Source organism: Balaenoptera acutorostrata, chromosome 1 (genome assembly GCF_949987535.1).
Source record: "Balaenoptera acutorostrata chromosome 1, mBalAcu1.1, whole genome shotgun sequence".
NCBI lineage: Eukaryota > Metazoa > Chordata > Mammalia > Artiodactyla > Balaenopteridae > Balaenoptera > Balaenoptera acutorostrata.
In genome coordinates this window covers 100,327,472-100,345,503 of record NC_080064.1, presented here as the reverse complement: position 1 = coordinate 100,345,503, position 18,032 = coordinate 100,327,472, and the positions used below count along the sequence as shown (strand labels likewise).

Sequence of the window (18,032 nt, the reverse complement as noted above, 5' to 3'; positions counted from 1 at the left end):
GACCCAACGCAGCCAAAAATAAATAATAAATTAATTTATTTAAAAAAAGAAGAAGCATAAAGACAGTATCTCAGTCCATTGGTTAGGACTCGGTGCTCTCAACTGCCAGGCCCAGCTTCCATCCCTGGTGGGGGAACTAAGATCCCACAAGCCAAGTAGTGTGGCCCAAAATAAAAAGACAGTATCTATGAACTGGCACAACCACTATGGAGAACAGTACGGAGGTTCCTTATAAAACTAAAACTAGAACTACCATATGACCCAGCAATCCCACTACTGGGCATATATCCCGAGAAAACCATAGTTTGAAAAAATACATGCACCCCAATGTTCACTGCAGCACTATTTACAATAGCCAAGACACAGAAGCAACCTAGATGTCCACTGACAGAGGAATGAATAAAGAAGATGTAGTAAATATATACAATGGAATACTACTCAGCCATAAAAAAGAATGAAATAATGCCATTTGTAGCAACATGGATGGACCTAGAGATTACCATACGAAGTGAAGCAAGTCAGATAGAGAAAGGCAAATATCATATGATATCACTCATATGTGGAATCTAAAAAAAAAAGAAAGATACAAATGAACTTATTTACAAAACAAAAGACTCACAGACTTCAAAAACAAATGTATGGTTACCAAAGGGGAAACATGGAGCGGAGGGATAAATTAGGAGTTTGGGATTAACAAATACACACTACTATACATAAAATAGATGATCACCAAGGACCTACTGTATAGCATAGGAAACTCGTACTCAGTATTCTGTAATACCCTACATGGGAAAAGAATCTGAAAAACAATGGATATATGTATATATATAAATGAATCACTTTGCTGTACACCTGAAACCAACACAATATGGTAAACCAACGACAAATTCTTTTTAAAAAAAACAGTATCTAAGTTCTGTCTAGGAAAAAACTCATTTCTATCTTTACTCACACACACAATGCTCCTGACACCAGATATTTTTGGGTTTTTTCTCCCACACCAACCAATTCTCCAACACCAGCTGGATATCCTGCAATTCAACTCTGACACCAACTGGAGTTACTGCAGACCCCACAAATTAAGGGCTCAGTCCCACAAGACTTCTCCCTACACCAATCACAAAGAGTAGATCTCCATGTTACCCACAAATTCTGTCCGAGTTGGCTACAAATTGGAGGTTCCCCCTCCTTGGAAGCAAGCACCTGCTAGAACAGCTCACAGAACTCAGAAAAACATTTACTTACATTTACTGGACAAATGATATGATAAAGGACACAGATGAACAGTCAGATGAAGAGATACACAGGGCAAGATCCAAGGGCCCGGTGCAGGAGCTTCTGTCTCTATGGAGTTGGGATGCACCACCCTCACAGCATACCTCCTAGTAGGTGTGTTCACCAACTCACAAGCTCTCTGAACTCCATACTTTGAAAATTTTTATGGAGGCTTCATCACATGGGCATGATCAATTACTACCTCAATCTCTAGCCCCTCTCCTCTTCTGTAGGATGGGGGGGTGGGGCTGAAAGTTCCCAGCTTCTAATCACGGCTTGGTCTTTCTGGTGACCCACCCCAATCCTGAAGCTATCCAGGAGCCCACCAAGTCACCCCATCAGATCAAAAGACACCCCTATCACCCAGAAAATTCCAAGAGATGTAGGAGCTGTGTGTCAGGAATCAGGGTCAAAGACCAAATATTAGCACAAAGGGCACTCCAAATACTCTTATCACTTTGGAAATTACAAGGGTTTCAGGAGCTGTGTGCCAGGGGCAGAGACCAATATATATACTCAAAAGATACTGGCACGTTGTTAGAATCCCATTCAGTCATTAATAACTGGACCAGTCCATCATCATATGGTATGAAAAATAATTTTCAGTTAAGGCCACTCGGGTTTGCAGGCTTCCAGTTAATCTTGTCAGGTTCCAAATGCAGGTATGGTCTAGGCAAACATATGGTTTCACTCTTTCAGTCATCTGGTGTAACTGAATTAAGAGATATAATCGACTACTCTGAGCCCTTTTGAGGTGTTGTTATTGGATTTCCCTCACTACACAACCCATTTATTTGTTTATCTTCAGCTACTATTGCTCCTCCTCTCCCTGTATACCCAAACTCTTTCAGCTTTGGAAGGAACATCAGGTTCAGCCACTGTGCTGGTCTAGATAGCAAACAGCAACACTAGTTTAGCAAGTTCCTCCCCTTCAGTCCACCGTTCATTTAGGGTAAGGTTACACAGTTACAGAACTACCTGGGCTATTTTTACCACCAGGCAATATAGTGGCATTCACTGTTAACCTCAATTTTGCGAGATGGGGTGAAGGCACAACCCACCCCATCAGGTACTTAGGAATCTTGAGCCCAAATTTTAAATTACAGTTAGCTTCTTGCTTAGGAATCATCTCTGTTTCCAGCACTTATATTTGCAGGCCTGGTCCTATGACCACTGCATCAAGCAGGGGGAAAAAAGTTAATAGGGGGAAGAAAGAAAAAAGTATAGTTGTTACACCAGAATACTTCTCCCTTGGTAAGAATTGCATAGTCATTCCACACCTTCTTCCCCAGACCCACCAGAAAGAGGACTCTACACAGTAGGGCCACTCCTTTAGCCCCACCCCATGTTGAGTATGAGTACACTTTCATGGTATATAAGCCAGCCCTTCATGTCTTTTTCTCTCCCATTTTAGATAACCAATGTTTTAATTGCCCATTCTAGTTCTCCAAACTAGTACCCTGAGGAGGCTCTCTCTCTGCCCACTCTTGGACATTATGGGCTATAAAGTGTATTCCTTGGTCTGAAGAGATGATGGTCGGCCATCCAAATTGGTACAATTATCTTCTGTTGCAGTTGTTTTAAAGCACTCTTGTACATTTGCATCTACCACCAAGTAAGCAAAGCCTGGTCCAGAGTCAATGTCTATTCCTATCAGGACTCATTTGTAGCCCCCCAGGTCTACCAACATCAGTCTCACTTACTAGCTATATTCAAGGCCTTTCCCCCAGAGGAATCTGACACTTAGCCATCTGCCATCTCTGTCTTTTTTGCTTGCAGACAGAACATTATCCTGTCAATACTTACTGTCATTTTGTGCCTCAGAGGGTACAAGAGAAATACGTCTGGATTTAGCCCATCTCTGCATCGCTGCATTGCCCCCATATCCACTCATTTCATGGACCCACGTGGCCACCTCAAGTGAGCACACAGGGGTATTTGCCTGGTGATTCTAATCACCTTCTGAACTTAGAAGGGGCTTCTCCTGGTGGACATCGACAAAGCCCTACTTTAATGCACCCTTCAAATTCCCACAGTAATTCCCATAGGGCTATGCCCCATAAGGGCATCCCTTTAATAGGCCAAGTTTCCACTGCTCTTCTGCCTGACCATATGGTCTGGCCATAGGCCGTTGTCCATAAGTCAGTAAAAACTCAAACATAGGGGGTTTTACCACTGTTCAATTCTTGCATTACTCTAGGAAAACAGCACGCAATTCAACCCAGTGAGCTAATGTCTTTACCTTCTTCTATCCGTGGTGGCCTTCAAAATAGGATGCTGTCCGTTCACCTTGCAACTGTCATTCACCAACCAAGCAACTTTTTTGGTCAGTTATGAGCTGTTTATAGGACACTTTCAAGTGACAACATAATCCAGCAGCTCCTCACACAGTTCCAGAGTCAGTCCTAAGGGAAAAGAGGCTCCCTATTCTTTAGTATCTCCTTGCATTCCCCAGGCAGTATGATCCTGTGTAAACCATTACTATTTTACTATGAAAGTCTTCTGGGCACTGTCCTCCCCACTGGAGTGTTTATCAGACATTATGCAAGACATGAAGATTCTTTTCAAGATTACTTTATGGCTTTTAGTCATACTGGCAGCTTCAATTAATGTCCAAAGGAAGCCAATAACTACCCTTCAACTGGAAATTCTCCAGTCCAAAGTTCTAGAAGCTGTTGCTGGGAGGCACTCAGGTACACACAGGGTTATCACACAGAGAATTTTCCCATACCAACACTCCAGCTTCTATTCTATGCTATGTGGGCTTGGGCCACCTTATTGGTTCCCATTTAGCGTGTCCAATTAGTAATATTGCTTGAAGTGTAGATTTACATGCCTTCTGTTTTACAACACTAGGTAGAGAAAACATTCCCCAACCAGATACAATGTCCATCTTCATTATACAACCAGGTAAAAGTCTGATCAAATATACCATTCTCCTACAAACTTTCACCTTACATTTTTAACTGTAGCCTCCATTAGGGCTTATATTAACAAATTTTGGTTTTAGAATACTAGGTAGGGGAAGCAGTCCCCATCCAGACATAACACCCATTCCTATAAAACACTCAGGTAAAGAAAATACAACTTCTTTACATAAAGCCTGTTTAAACATTCCAACTTTCATAATCCTATCAACCCTTATATTTTTATGTTCTCAGCTGTATCAGGTTTCACCAGTGGGTTTTGGTACCACAATGCAAGATGATCTCCTATCAGGAAATCCTGGGAAATTCTCTACCTTCTGACCATTTTATCCACTCTACTGCAAAAGGTTTTGGGGTCCCCCCTTCTGGGTTGAGTCAAGGGACCCTGGCCCTTTTGTCAATTTTTTTTTTCTATTTTTTGGCTGTGCTGCAAGGCATGTGGGATCCTAGTTCCCCGACCAGGGATCAAACCCGCACCCCCTGCAGTGGAAACACGGAGTCCCAACCACTGGACAGCCAGGAAAGTGTACCTTTTTGTCAACTTTTATCTCATTTAATCTGTCTAACCAATGACCCAAGCGTGTGCTGGTCAAGTTTCTCACTGCAATCTCAGTCTTTGGATTTTTAGATTTCTTCAAACTAAACAGAGCAGACTTCTTTGGAGACCTTTAATGTTGGGGGATCAGAAGGAGGTCTTTTCAGCCTGCCCAACCTTGGGTAGTGCAGTATTAAAAGCTTTGTTTTAACCCCACTAATGTCTGTTTTATTCATCCCATTTCTTAAAACCATCTAAAGCCTTCCATTCTGCTGGGTTGAATTCCATGATTCTTCCCTATTTCCTTTGTTTTGCTCCTAACAATATTTGCTTTATTCACCTTATTTCTTAATAACTGTTTAAAAATGTCCACCTTGCTAAGATCAGTTCCTTGACTCTCTCCTTTGCCTTTCCTCATTCTCTTGTTAACTAACCTAATGTTTTTATTAGCATCTTTGTAAGACCCAGAGGGGAAGCTGATGCAGCCAATACATAAGGCTTCCCCAACTGTCCCTTGGTTTTGCAGCAGTAAGGTTATATGGGGTGTCCATGTAAGAGTTTCCCCTTAACCACAGCATTTACCATGGACTGGGTAACAGGCACATTCAGCAAGTGAATATCCCAATTATCATAAAGATAATCCCACATGGCTTATACACAAAACATATCATCTGCTTCCACTTGGCATTTATTGGAGGAGGCGGACAGTCCTCTTTCTCAGGGATAAACAGACCTTACAGTGGCTTCTGCCCAATCCATTAGGCTGGCTGTTCCCTCAGGAATAAACTACTTTGTGTCTGGATCATGTATGGCCATCAGTGATTGTTCCATAGTGACCTGCGGATCCTCCATCAACCCAAACATGCTTTTCCCCACTGTAGCGTCTAAAACCAGATACTGCTCCTAAACTAATGACTCTCACAATCCATTTTTATTTTTATTTTTTTTTAAAGTCTTTCTTGAATTTGTTACGATATCGCTTCTGGTTTATGTTTTTGGGTTTTTTTGTGGCTGCGAGGCATGTGGGATCTTAGCTCCCTGACCAGGGATCGAACCCACATCCCCTGCATTGGAAGGTGAGGTCTTAACCACTGGACCGCCAGGGAAGTCTCTCACAATCCATTTTAATAAAGGTTCTTCAGGAAGCTGATGTTACTGATCCACAAAATGAAACAACTCCTTCACACTGTACTCCCTGATTTCAGTAGTTTCTTGGTTTTGCCCTCCCCACACACTGACTACATTCTTGGTGACCAGAGGTCTTAGAAGTACTTTCTGTTGTCCTTGCTTAATTTTTCTCTTGGTGGGCAGCTTTGAGGCTAGTGACCAAAGCTCAGACTTAGTGAAATCTGAGCTTGGTCCAGCATCAAGGTCTGACCCGGCACTCTCCTTTAATTTTGCTTTTACATATTACTTATTATATTATTACATTATTTCAATTTTAGCTATTGTAATTTGGTTACCACAATAACCAAGGGATTAAACAGTTCATCTTTTTCTTACTAGTTCCCATCTCCTTATGCATCCAGTGAACCAACATGCTAGGAATTGGATCCATCTCTAAATTCCATTGGTAACTTTTACCTTCAGTAACTTGAGAGCAGCACAGCTGCTGCTCCATACCATGGGTGACCATGTGGTCGCCCAGGAATCAAAGGTTCTGGATCCCCTGCCTTTTTATCCTATCTCTTCCCAAACCACGTTTCCATTAGCCAGATCCACTCTAGCAAATCTCACTCCTGTGATACCAAATGTCTAGGAAAAACTCTGTTAAAAGAAAAAAAAAAAAAAATTCAATGACACATGTTAAAACCTGGTTAAGAAAGGCTTTATTCAAGGTGGTGCAAGTTATCTCTAAGGGTATAGGGACCACTATGATGAAATATTGCAGTGGGGGAAAAAAATTGGGCTCAACTCCAAATACTGCATGGGCAAGTGTGAATTTATAGCCATGGAGCAGGGTGGACAAAATCAGTGGATGGAAAACTGGAAACAAGGGTAAGGGGGGTTCTGGCTAAACAGACCTAAGTGGATTCCTGCTGAAGACAAGCCATGGTGATCAGACATCACCTGGAGGATGGTGGAAGATGAGAAACCGGATCAGATATCAAGGGTGATTAGGTATCAAGAGTTTCGTGCTAAACTGACTTAGCAGGCTTCTTGCTAAAATTGCATTTTACAAGGAAGTACAGATGAGCCTGGATGAAGATGGTTCAGGAGTCAATTAAAATTTAGTCAAAGAATCTTTGTCAGGCCCCTTTCTTGTTCAAGGAAAGAAGAGACATTCTTCTTTCCTCTGAACAATATGTCTATTTTCTCATTCAGTAGCCTTTTGCTCATTAAGGACCAGGTGAACCTTCTGTAGGGACTTGGTATTATATTTGCTCAATGGTACCAGCAGTCAGGTATTTAATGAGGGGAGTTTCTATGAAAGTAAAAGAAAAGCCAAAACTAATAGTTAGAGATCCAGTTTCTCAGTCCAGAGGGTAGCCAGTTGGGATTCTTAGATTTGAACTTGAAGCATCTTTAAATGGTAGAATGAGGATGGCAGTGGCCACCTGAAGAAGTTTCCTGGTTTGCAGTTTGAATGTCTCTGGTGATGGATGGCATTAAATGTTCTGGTGAACTCTGTAAGTGGTCCACACAGCAGGAGGCACAAAGGTTGCCCATATACAATGTGTTGTGGTCTTTTTTTTTTTTTTTTTTAAGTTTATATCAAGTCATCCAGCTTCAGCTTGCAGGATTTCAGGAAAAGGGCAATTTTAGTTCTCAGTGATCACGTCAGGAGGGTGGGAAAAAAAAAAAACTGGAAACATTAGTTTGGAGAGTTAGAGTCAGATACTGGAGGAAACCAGAATTGAGAATGTGGTAAGGACGGGCCAGTGTGCAAGATGGAGACCACAAGGGTGCACTACAGTTTTACAATGAAACAAAAAAAACTTCTCTCTATAGTTAACCTTTTATTTCTTGTTTACATAATTCTGGTCTCATTAGATTTGTCCTGATTATTCACTAAGTGCAGCAAGAATAGTTATTGACCATATAGGCAGGCTCTTTTTGAGTTGGTTTTGCTGAAACTTTTCATAAGGAATCTCAGATTAGGCTTTTAAAAGCCTCTCGAAGCTAGGAAGCCAGCTCAGGAACTAGCCACCAGACTTCATCTCCCATTCCTAAAGATTCAGGTGAATATCTCTCTTCTTGATGTCCCCAAGATATCCTAGGGTTCCTGGGCCTGCCAGGAAGTGACTTTCCTTACTCACCTATGAGGCTGAGAACCCTGTAAGCCAGAGAGCAGGCAGTTTTTCCAAGAAGGTTGGAAAAACTGGTTCCATGAAGGCAACCTTAGTCCCTTAAACCAGATTCTATGCACAGTTCACTCTTAAATATAACATTTCAGTCAAAGCCATGGTAATATAACCTATATTTCCAATTGTATCCTCTTACAAGAGCACATTCTTACTGAACTTAAACTACCACATTGTCATGAAAATAACAATACTGGCTAAAAGTTTCTGAATTCTGGAGGAATCAGGTAGGGAGAAAAAGTAATTGTTTCATCTTTGTTCACAAAGGTATTATCTACCAGATTACTGTTGTAAGCTATAGATAACATAAGAGAAAAGAAAAAGGTTATTTATTTTTTGTTTGTTTGTTTTTAATTTATTTATTTATTTATTTTTGGCTGCGTTGGCTCTTCATTGATGAGTGGGGGCTTTCTCCAGTTGCAGCGAGCGGGGGCTACTCTTCGTTGTGGTGCGCAGGCTTCTCACTGTGGTGGTTTCTCTTGTTGCGGAGCACGGGCTGTAGGTGCACGGGCTTCAGTAGTTGTGGCGCACGGGCTTAGTTGCTCCATGGCATGTGGGATCTTCCCGGACCAGGGCTCAAACCCATGTCCCCTGCATTGGCAGGCGGATTCTTAACCACTGCGCCACCAGGGAAGTCCAAAAAAGGTTATTTAAATCTGAAGAACAAAATATTAAAGAACCAGTAATGTTTCAAACAAAGAGTGATAAAAAAGTTATAACCATCCTCATCAGTTTATTCAGTCCAACGTAATTAATTCTTGTTCTACTTGATCTTGAGTTAACAGTTTCATAAATCCATCAGCTTCTTCATTACTTCTGGAAATTCTCTCAATCTCGTGGCATGGCCTTACTGATGGGCATCATGGAGCATTCTTGCCTATGGCTGACTGTTTATGCTTTCAGAGAAGAATGAGAGTAAAACAACAACTTGTCCGTGAATGAAAAAAGACTTAAGATGGCCATGGTTAAAGTTCTGATGAGAGTTCATTTGATAAGAAAAATTAGTTATTTCTGTGGCATACAATATCTTATCATAATAACCAGACAACAAGGCTATTTCAAATCTCTATGAACTTCATACTTCTCTGGAATACCTATTATTAGTAACATATATCTGTACGTCTATAACCTAAGAATATTTGTCCTCATTTATTTGACTATGCTTCTCATGTAATTTAAAATACCAAATAAACCTAATTAGTTTAACATATCCTTTTAAAACGTGAGAGACATATCCTTTGAGATTTTCCAGGGGCCTCTGGAAAGTCTCGAAGTTAGTTCAAGACTCCATTCTAAATGGAGTCAAAAAGACTCCATTTAGAATCTGATCTTGAGAAGTTGTCAAAAATACTGAAAAGTTTAAACACTTGACTAAATAAGATGACAGGTCACTGTGAAACAATACTTAGTCATCCATTTAAACAAAGTGACAAAAGATTTCAAAGGCAAATACAGAAAGTCACACAGTTGTTTAAAAAAAAAAAAAACTTAGCTCTTCTAATATTGAGAAAACTCAATGTTTTAGAGTAATCAAAGACCTGATAAAGACAACATGAAACACAGGAAATTATTTTGATAAGACACAAAATCTTTGTTTCCTAGGCAGACTACTTAAAAGGTAAACCTTTTTACAGTTTCTTAATAAGAACAGACCAACAATCCAATAAAACTTTGGGATTCTAGTTTTGCATCAGTACACTTCTGTGTTTGTTTTTTGGCCGCACCGCGCAGCTTGCAGGATCTTAGCTCCCCGACCAGGGATTGAACCCACCAGGGACTGAACCCAGGCCGAGGCAGTGAAAGCGCCGAGTCCTAACCACTGGACCGCGAGGGAATTCCAGTACACTTTTGATATTAAAGTTCACTTTTTTTGTAACTTATAAATAAATCCATTCAATCTTAGCAACTTAACCAAACACAAAACTCCTGTTCTGCAAATCTTCTACAACCATTTTTCTAATATCTATTCAGTTTTTGTACTGTATTTTTCCTCTTTCTCATTCTGGAACTCATTCTACCTTAGAATAAAAATCTTTTTTTCCCTTAACTAAAACACATCCTTCATACCTTGCATACAAAGTTATTTCTCTTCATTCTTACAGTTTCTAGTAGTTTCATTTACATATATTATGATTTTTAACCATTAATAACCTTTTTTTTAACAGAGAAAACTAGGAAGTAGGCAATTGTGGTCTGTCATGTATCAGTTTTCTGTAGTAGACTAGTATATTTCTGAATATAATACAATTTTGCAATTTCTAGAGGCATATGATTCCTCTTAGTACAATTTTTCAGTGTAGCCAAAGAATGTTTACTAATAGATCCAAATATCTTGTTTCTTTATAATATGTAAAAACAAGATGCCAAAAGTATATAAACTTAAATTTAGGTTCAATAATGAATGTTTCAGTAGTTTATCTTACTTACAAATGACCTTGATTTTTATTTTAGGCAGACACAACACCAAACAAAGCCAGCCATCATCTGAAGTTATTTCCCTATTAACTATTTTTTATAACACATGCATGTTAGGCAAACATCACAAAAGCAAAAACCTAAAAAGTTACATACATGGTATTTCCCCCTTTTTTCTTTATTTTACTGCCGTGCTTGACATACAGGAAGCAATTCATTTTTTTTGTACATTTTGTTCTTAGTTTAGATTTAATGTCTGCACTATATTTAATGCTGACAACTCTGAAGACATGCCTGTTTTTATTTTACCAGCAATTTTCAAATTAGATTTACAAAAAATTATCCCAGATCATGTAAACTTAAAACACTGAGCTTCTGTGTTTCTGGGAGTTTCAGGAATACTTAATTTATGTAATTGCTCATTTATCTCTAAGCTAATTTGAACAGGATTGGATTTTATAAATTAATTTGGTAATACCATCTAGAAGTAGAAAAACAGCACACCTCTACAACATATATACAGACATACATAAATATACAGACAGATGCTAATAGAGATCTTAAGTTCTCACTGGAAAATTTTAGTCATGAGTTAGTAAAACATAGTAATACAAACTCACTGGTTTATATAAAATAATAATCTCTTGTCTTTACTCTCTGTTTTTATGTGAATTGTGTTTATGGCAAATGGGACAAGTTTAGGTTACCTGTTTACCAATTTTGTACAGACCACCTTCCCTTGCCCTGATATGTAATCTTATGGAGGCTATGGACCAAATTTTAGGTGTTGACCAAGGAGACATCTAGAGGCATCTAGAGTCTGTCTGCAGGTCTCCAAAGCCCATCCAACTGCTGAAAACATCCAGTCTATTTCCAATTAGCCTTTTTCCTTTTCAGCTTCAAGTAGTTGTTTTGGGGGGGGTCCCTAAATTTCTTAACAGCCTCCAGTGGAGGGCAGGGGGTCCAAAGATCAAGTGACTATTAAGACTGAGGTTGGGCTTCCCTGGTGGTGCAGTGGTTGAGAATCTGCCTGCCAATGCAGGGGACACGGGTTCGAGCCCTGGTCTGGGAAGATCCCACATGCCGCGGAGCAACTGGGGCCGTGAGCCACAATTACTGAGCCTGCGCGTCTGGAGCCTGTGCTCCACAACAAGAGAGGCCACGATAGTGAGAGGCCTGCGCACCGGGATGAAGAGTGGCCCCCGCTTGCCGCAACTAGAGAAAGCCCTCGCACAGAAACGAAGACCCAACACAGCCAAAAATAAATTAATTAATTAATTAAAAAAAAAAAGACGGAGGTGGAAAAAGGTCTGGCAGGGGATGGAGGATGAAGGGGCTTTGAGAAGGACATATCATAGTATTCAAGAGAATTGGAGGGAAGACTGAAGGTGGTGAGAGGGCAAAGGAGGAGCAGAAGCAATGAGAAGGGAGACGTCTTAGCGGAGCCAGTGTGAAGAGATCACAAGTTTCCGAAAGAAGCCAGTGAAGTTCCACGTTATCCTCAACAAAAGCATGCCAACAAGAATGGAGGTAGACAGAGAATATACTCAGCAGGGGTTCAAGAAGGGGGCTTGAGCCATCTGATAAGTTCTCATGGGAAAAGCAGGACCCAAGAGAGAGAACAAAGAGGCCTCACAGAGAGCCAGGAAGAAAGACTTCCAGCATAAGGAGTCAGGGAATAATAAAAAAAGAGCCAGGAAGAAGAGACTTCAGCCCAAAGAGTCAGGGAATAAATAATCCCCACTCAGGAAAAAAAGAGCCAGGAAGAAGAGATTTCCAACCCAGTAAGTACCTTTCAGACAAAGAAGCCTAGGACTCTAACTGAGCTTTCTTACAAACAGAGAAACCTGGTACTCTAACCCAGCCTGTGTTTATCTGGGACTCTATCCCAACTCCTGGAGTATACAGTTGACCTTTGAACAACACTAAGGTTAGGAGCACCGACCCTCTGCAAAGTTAAAAATCCACATATAACTTGTAATTGCCTTCCATACGTGCAGTTCCTTTGTATCCAAGGCTCTGCATCCATGGATTCAACCAACCATGGACCGTGTAGTACTGGAGTATTCACTATTGAAAAAAATCTGCATATAAGTGGACCTACAGAGTTCAAACCCACGTTGTTCAAGGTCAACTGTACTCAGACTCTTAACAATCAAAATCTGTCCTTACCAGCTTCCACGGACGTTTGTCCGGAGCAATGGTTCAGGAGTCGGACTCAACAATGGATCCCCGATCAATCAGTCAGGAGTGAAGATAAAGGCTTCAAAGGTACGCACTTAGGGTCCTGGGTGAGAGGTCCGGGGGTCCAATGATGAATCTGATCCTATCCCGAGTTGTGGCACCATAACTGTTAAAAGGAAAAAAAATACTCAATGATACTTGTTGAAGCATGGTAAGGAAGACTTTGGGGGACGGGGCTTTCTCGATACATAAAGGAACCACTACAGTGAAACTTTAAAGTGGGGGAAAGAGATTGGGCTTAACTCTGAATACTCCATGAATAAGAGAAAACTTATAGCTAAGGAGCAGAGTGGGGTCGGTGAATGGAAAACTACTAAGACAAAACATCTGGTAAGGGGGTTTTTAACTAAACAGACCCAACAGGATTCTTGCTGAAGACAGGCCAGGATACTCAGATATCACCTGGGGGATGGTGCAGGAGAAGGAATCTGATCAGACGTTGAGGGTGGGGGATTCCTACTAAACTAACTTAGCAGGGATACTGCTAAAACTGCATTTTACAAGGGTGTGCACAGATGGCCCAGGATAAGGTTCAGGAGCCTGACTAAAGTTTGCTCAAGCAAAAAATTTTTGTCACTGGTTTCTTCCTTTACTCACACACACAGTACTTCTGACACTAGATGTGTGCTTTTTCCCCACACCAACCAATTCTCCAACACCAGCGAGATGTCCTGCAATTCAATTCAATTCTGACACTAACTGGAGTTAGTGCAGACCTCACTGGTTAAGCTCTCGGTCCCATAAGACGGCCTCCCACTTCAGAAACCAATTACAAGCAGTAGCTCCCCATGTTACCCACAACTTCTGTCCAACTTGGCTACAAATTGGAGGTTGCCACGACCCCCATCCTTGGATTCAAGCACTGTTAGAACACCTCACAGAACTCAGGAAAACACTTACTTATGTTTACTGGTTAACTATATAACAAAAGACATGATAAAGGACACAGATGAACAGCCAGGTGAAGAGATACATAGCACGAGATCCAGAAGGGTCTGGCGCAGGAGCTTTTGTTTCCATGGAGTTGGGATGCACCACCCTCACAGCATACCTCCTGGTAGGTGTGTTCACCAACTCACAAGCTCTCTGAACTCCATACTTTGAAAATTTTTATGGAGGCTTCATCACATGGGCATGATCAATTACTACCTCAATCTCTAGCCCCTCTCCTCTTCTGTAGGATGGGGGGGGGGGCTGAAAGTTCCAAGCTTCTAAGCACAGCTTGGTCTTTCTGGTGACCCACCCCAATCCTGAAGTTATCCAGGAGCCGACCAAGAGTCACCTCGTTAGGTCTACGATACTCCTATCACCCAGGAGATTCCAAGAGATGTAGGAGCTCTGTGCCAGGAATTAGGGTCAAAGACCAAATATAAAAAGGAAAGGTGCTCCTAGTTCTCCGATCACTTTGGAAATTATTGATACAAGGGTTTCAGGGGCTCTGTGCCAGTAACTGGGGGCAGATACATATTTTAAAACCCAGGGTTAAGGAATTTTGTCTACCATCTTTTTGATGATTGGTGCAAGTCTGAGCATTTGAGTTTGAATCACTAATACATTTAAAGCATTGCATGTGTTTTAAAAATTCAAAATTACATAAAGAAAACCACATGTACCTGTTTTATAGCTGAAGGCAACTGATGAAAAATATTACATTTCTCAGTTTAAAACAGCACAACCTCATTCTTTAATATTCTAAGAGTTCTTCTGCTAATGTAAGACTTCCATCCAATTACATTTCTACAAGAGAATTGCTCTCCAAGGCATTTCACTTCAACTGAAAATGTCAATTTCATTATAGGACATTTAAAATTTTTGAATGTCATTTGGCTTTAGACAATTTGTCTTGATTAAAAAAAATCAAACCTAGACACAAAATAAATGTATCTTACATAAAACTATTTCTAATTATTGTTTATCTACCAATGGAGGATCTTAAAAAGTAGGCCACATTTATTTCAATTACAGCTAAATGAAGTTGTGTCGTTTTTAAACCTGCACCAGATTTAGTCTGTCATAATCAGATTCAGTTTCTCAGAATCAGGTAGTTGTTCCAAGAATTTCTTAGAAAAAGGTAGTTACTGCATTACTAAGATGTTATGCTAGGTTTAATTCAGACTATGCTGCAACTGATATGAATTTCTAAATGTTATTTGCATCAACAGAACCAGAATTAGCTACAGGTATCACTATCATAAAACAACAGGAAACACCTTATTACACTGCAAATCTATGCTACTACATTTGGTTATTTAAGTTACCTTAATTTTCTCAAGGAGTTTATGAGGTGGCTTCCTTTCCTATCTAACATAAGCTATTTGCAAATGTATACACACTTTAACGTCTGCAGAGAGAGACCTTCTATTTGTATTCCATTTCCAATGGAAATCCAAACATCCCCTCATATTTTAATCACACCTCGAGCTTTTTTTTTTTTTTTTTTTGTGACAGGTCTTTTTTTAGAGATGACTCTGTTAGAAGTCTGTCAATTAATAAATACATTGCTCTGTTAGCGGCAAAGAAATAACCGTATGTTAGTGGTTAACAAGCCCCATAATTGCAGCATTTAATACCTACTGTTGCTCCTAATGCCACCAGGCTGACTCAGACTAATGAGCTCTCCAGGTGCCACTGTCTAACACAGGCCTGTCTAGATGAGCACTCTGCAGTGGAGTCTCCGGAAGAATTCATCCAACCATTGTACTTGCTTCTCACACATAAACAAAGAGGACTGATTTTTAAGTTCTTTGCCACAAGGAAATGCACTGAAAACAAAACATCACTTAATTTTGTAACAGATACACCTTCCCTTCTTTACAAGGTGAATCCTAAATTAGATCAAAAATGCTATTTGTAAAGATATTTGTTCAAGGTGGTACTGGATGTAATTGTAGTTAACACATGAAGTTTTAACCCAGTTGTCAAAAATACAGCGCAAAATTAGCCACAACGTGAACTACAGCCAAAAAACAGTTCATAAGTCTTTATGGTCGTGGTTATAAAATCACGTGCTTGGGGACCATTCAAGCTGATGCACAGGATGATGCAGCCCAAAGTGAGCGAGGAGCCCCAACCATTCAAGAGCCAATGCCGGAGCCCAGGACCAGTGAGCCCTTAACAATATCGCCGCCCCAACTCAGCCCAGGAATCAGAGCCCAGGAATCAGAGACTCCCTGCTCCCAAGAATTTTAACCCCGGTCTTCGTACAAGTCTCCAGAACCTGAACACCAGGTTTTCAGGCTCCAACCACCACCACCCCCCACAAAAAAAAGTTCACAACATCGCAATGGCATTCCCCTTCAGAACTTAGGCTTCTGGCCGCGCCCTCCGACCAGGCCCGTCTCCCTCCTGTCCCTCGAGGAAGGGGAGCACCCCCTTTCCTTTGGTCCCCCGCCCGGCAACTCTACTCACAGGCTGACGGCGTCGGGGGGCAGCGAGCTCGACAGCGCCCTCCAGCCGGGCGCTGGCAGTTTCCTGCGACTGCAATCCAACAGAGGGATGCGGCAGGAGCAGGGCGCGGGGCAGAGGCCTGCCCGGGCGGCCGGCAGCAGGAGGAGGACTGCCTGGGCGAGGAAGAGTAGCCGGGAAAGCAGTCCGGACCCACACTCCAGCAGCGGCTCCTCCCGGACGCCTTGGGGCGCCGGCGCCATTTTTCACCACCCCCCGACCTGGACCCAGCCCAGAAGAGCCGCCAGCTAGAAAAGGCAGCTCGACGAAGACGTTTGGCGGCTGTTTGACCACCTAGAAAAACTGCTGTCGCCTGTACTCTCTAAAGGCAGGCGAGGGGCGGATACGGGGCAGCAGCGGGGGCGGTGGCCGAGGACACAGGGCTGAGGCTCTACGGACAACGCTCCTCCGCCCCGCCCCACGACGCAACGTCTTCACGCACAGGAGCCAACCAATCGGTGCCACAGGACGAGGTCGCGTCGGGGGCGGGACTCCACGAGGGGCGGGGCTGGAGACAGCGAGCTCCTTAAGGAGGACTTTAAGGTGCTCAGCTGTTTGGGGAGCCTCCTGGAGCTCCGCCGCCGTTCCTCCGCTGGAGGGTGCAGTGGCTCCTTAGGAGGGAGTGAGGGCTGAAGCGCTGAAGTCCTAAGTCCTGATTTGAGATGTATCTACTATAGTCGTAGAAAAGGATCTTTTATCTTCTCCCGGCACCAAGAAAGGGGAATGGCAGAAGGGGTGCCTTCCAAGTCGCAAACACTAAGGGGGCGCGGGAGCTTTCATGTAGCCCACGGCCTCCAGAGCCGAGCTGGGTCCTCCTCTGCCCCTCCTGGTCTGCGGCTCCTGCAATCCTGCAAGTGGAAGGAAATTCCCACTCTCCTAACAGGAAGCAGGTTACCACTATCAGTTGATGGGTTCTTAAGCTCCTCAAGGCAGATGCCCTGTTTTTTTTTGTTTTTTTTGTTTTTTTTGTTTTTTTTTTTTTTATTTATTTATTTATTTATTTATTTATTTTTGGCTGTGCTGGGTCTTTGGTTCGTGCGAGGGCTTTCTCCAGTTGCGGCAAGTGGGGGCCACTCTTCATCGCGGTGCGGGGACCGCTCTTCATCGCGGTGCGCGGGCCTTTCACTATCGCGGCCCCTCCCGTCGCGGGGCACAGGCTCCAGAAGCGCAGGCTCAGCAGCCGTGGCTCACGGGCCCAGCCGCTCCGCGGCATGTGGGATCCTCCCAGACCAGGGCTCGAACCCGTGTCTCCTGCATTAGCAGGCAGATTCTCAACCACTGCGCCACCAGGGAAGCCCAGATGCCCTGTTTTTGCATGTGTACCTCCAGCTTCTGTTGTCTTGGAATTCAATAAATGTTGATTGGGCCGCACTTGCAAGGCATGTCTTTAAGGAAAATACTCTTCTTTCCTCTGTTTTGGAGAATGCTGTCCTATATTTACACTCTCTCAAAAAAGCAAGCAGGGCATGTAGATAAAGAGGGTGTCGAACTGTCAACAAAGTAAAGGTTGGATGTAAGGAATTTTTTTATTCTGAAGCAGAGGCTGTGGAAAACCTACCAGGAACAGTGAAGTCTGGCCACCTTGTTAGCGCAAGTTCGTGTGCCCGATGCACAGTGAGGCCAAACAAACCAAAACGTCGGAGTCTGGAGAAGAGAAGGGTTTATTGCAGGGCCATTCAAGTAGACAGGTGGCTCAGGCCCAGAAAATCCCTAAACTCCCCAAAGGGTTTTGGCAAAGCATTTTTAAAGGCCAGATGAGGGAGGGGAGTCGCAGGGTATGTGATCAGCTCATGCACAATTCTCTGATTGGCTGATGGTGAGGTAACAGGGCGGTGTCACAGGGGTTAACATTATCAGTCCTTAGGCTCCAGGAGGCCTGGGGCTATG

The 18,032-nt window shown here is 42.4% G+C and overlaps 1 protein-coding gene across 5 annotated transcripts in view; it reads right to left on the bottom strand.

The window, feature by feature from the left end:
• The window catches only part of LRIG2 (leucine rich repeats and immunoglobulin like domains 2), a 78,520-nt gene extending 61,950 nt beyond the window's left edge, over positions 1–16,570 (bottom strand). For 4 of the 5 annotated variants that reach the window (XM_057555667.1, XM_057555678.1, XM_057555684.1 and 1 more), the window contains exon 1: positions 16,110–16,570. In XM_057555667.1, the coding sequence (XP_057411650.1) occupies positions 16,110–16,348 (239 nt within the window). In that variant the 5' untranslated portion in view covers positions 16,349–16,570. Of the gene's footprint in view, positions 1–12,629; positions 12,808–16,109 lie in introns of all 5 variants that reach the window. The other variant, XM_057555690.1, reaches the window with a different exon arrangement.
• Positions 16,571–18,032: the final 1,462 nt, after the last annotated feature.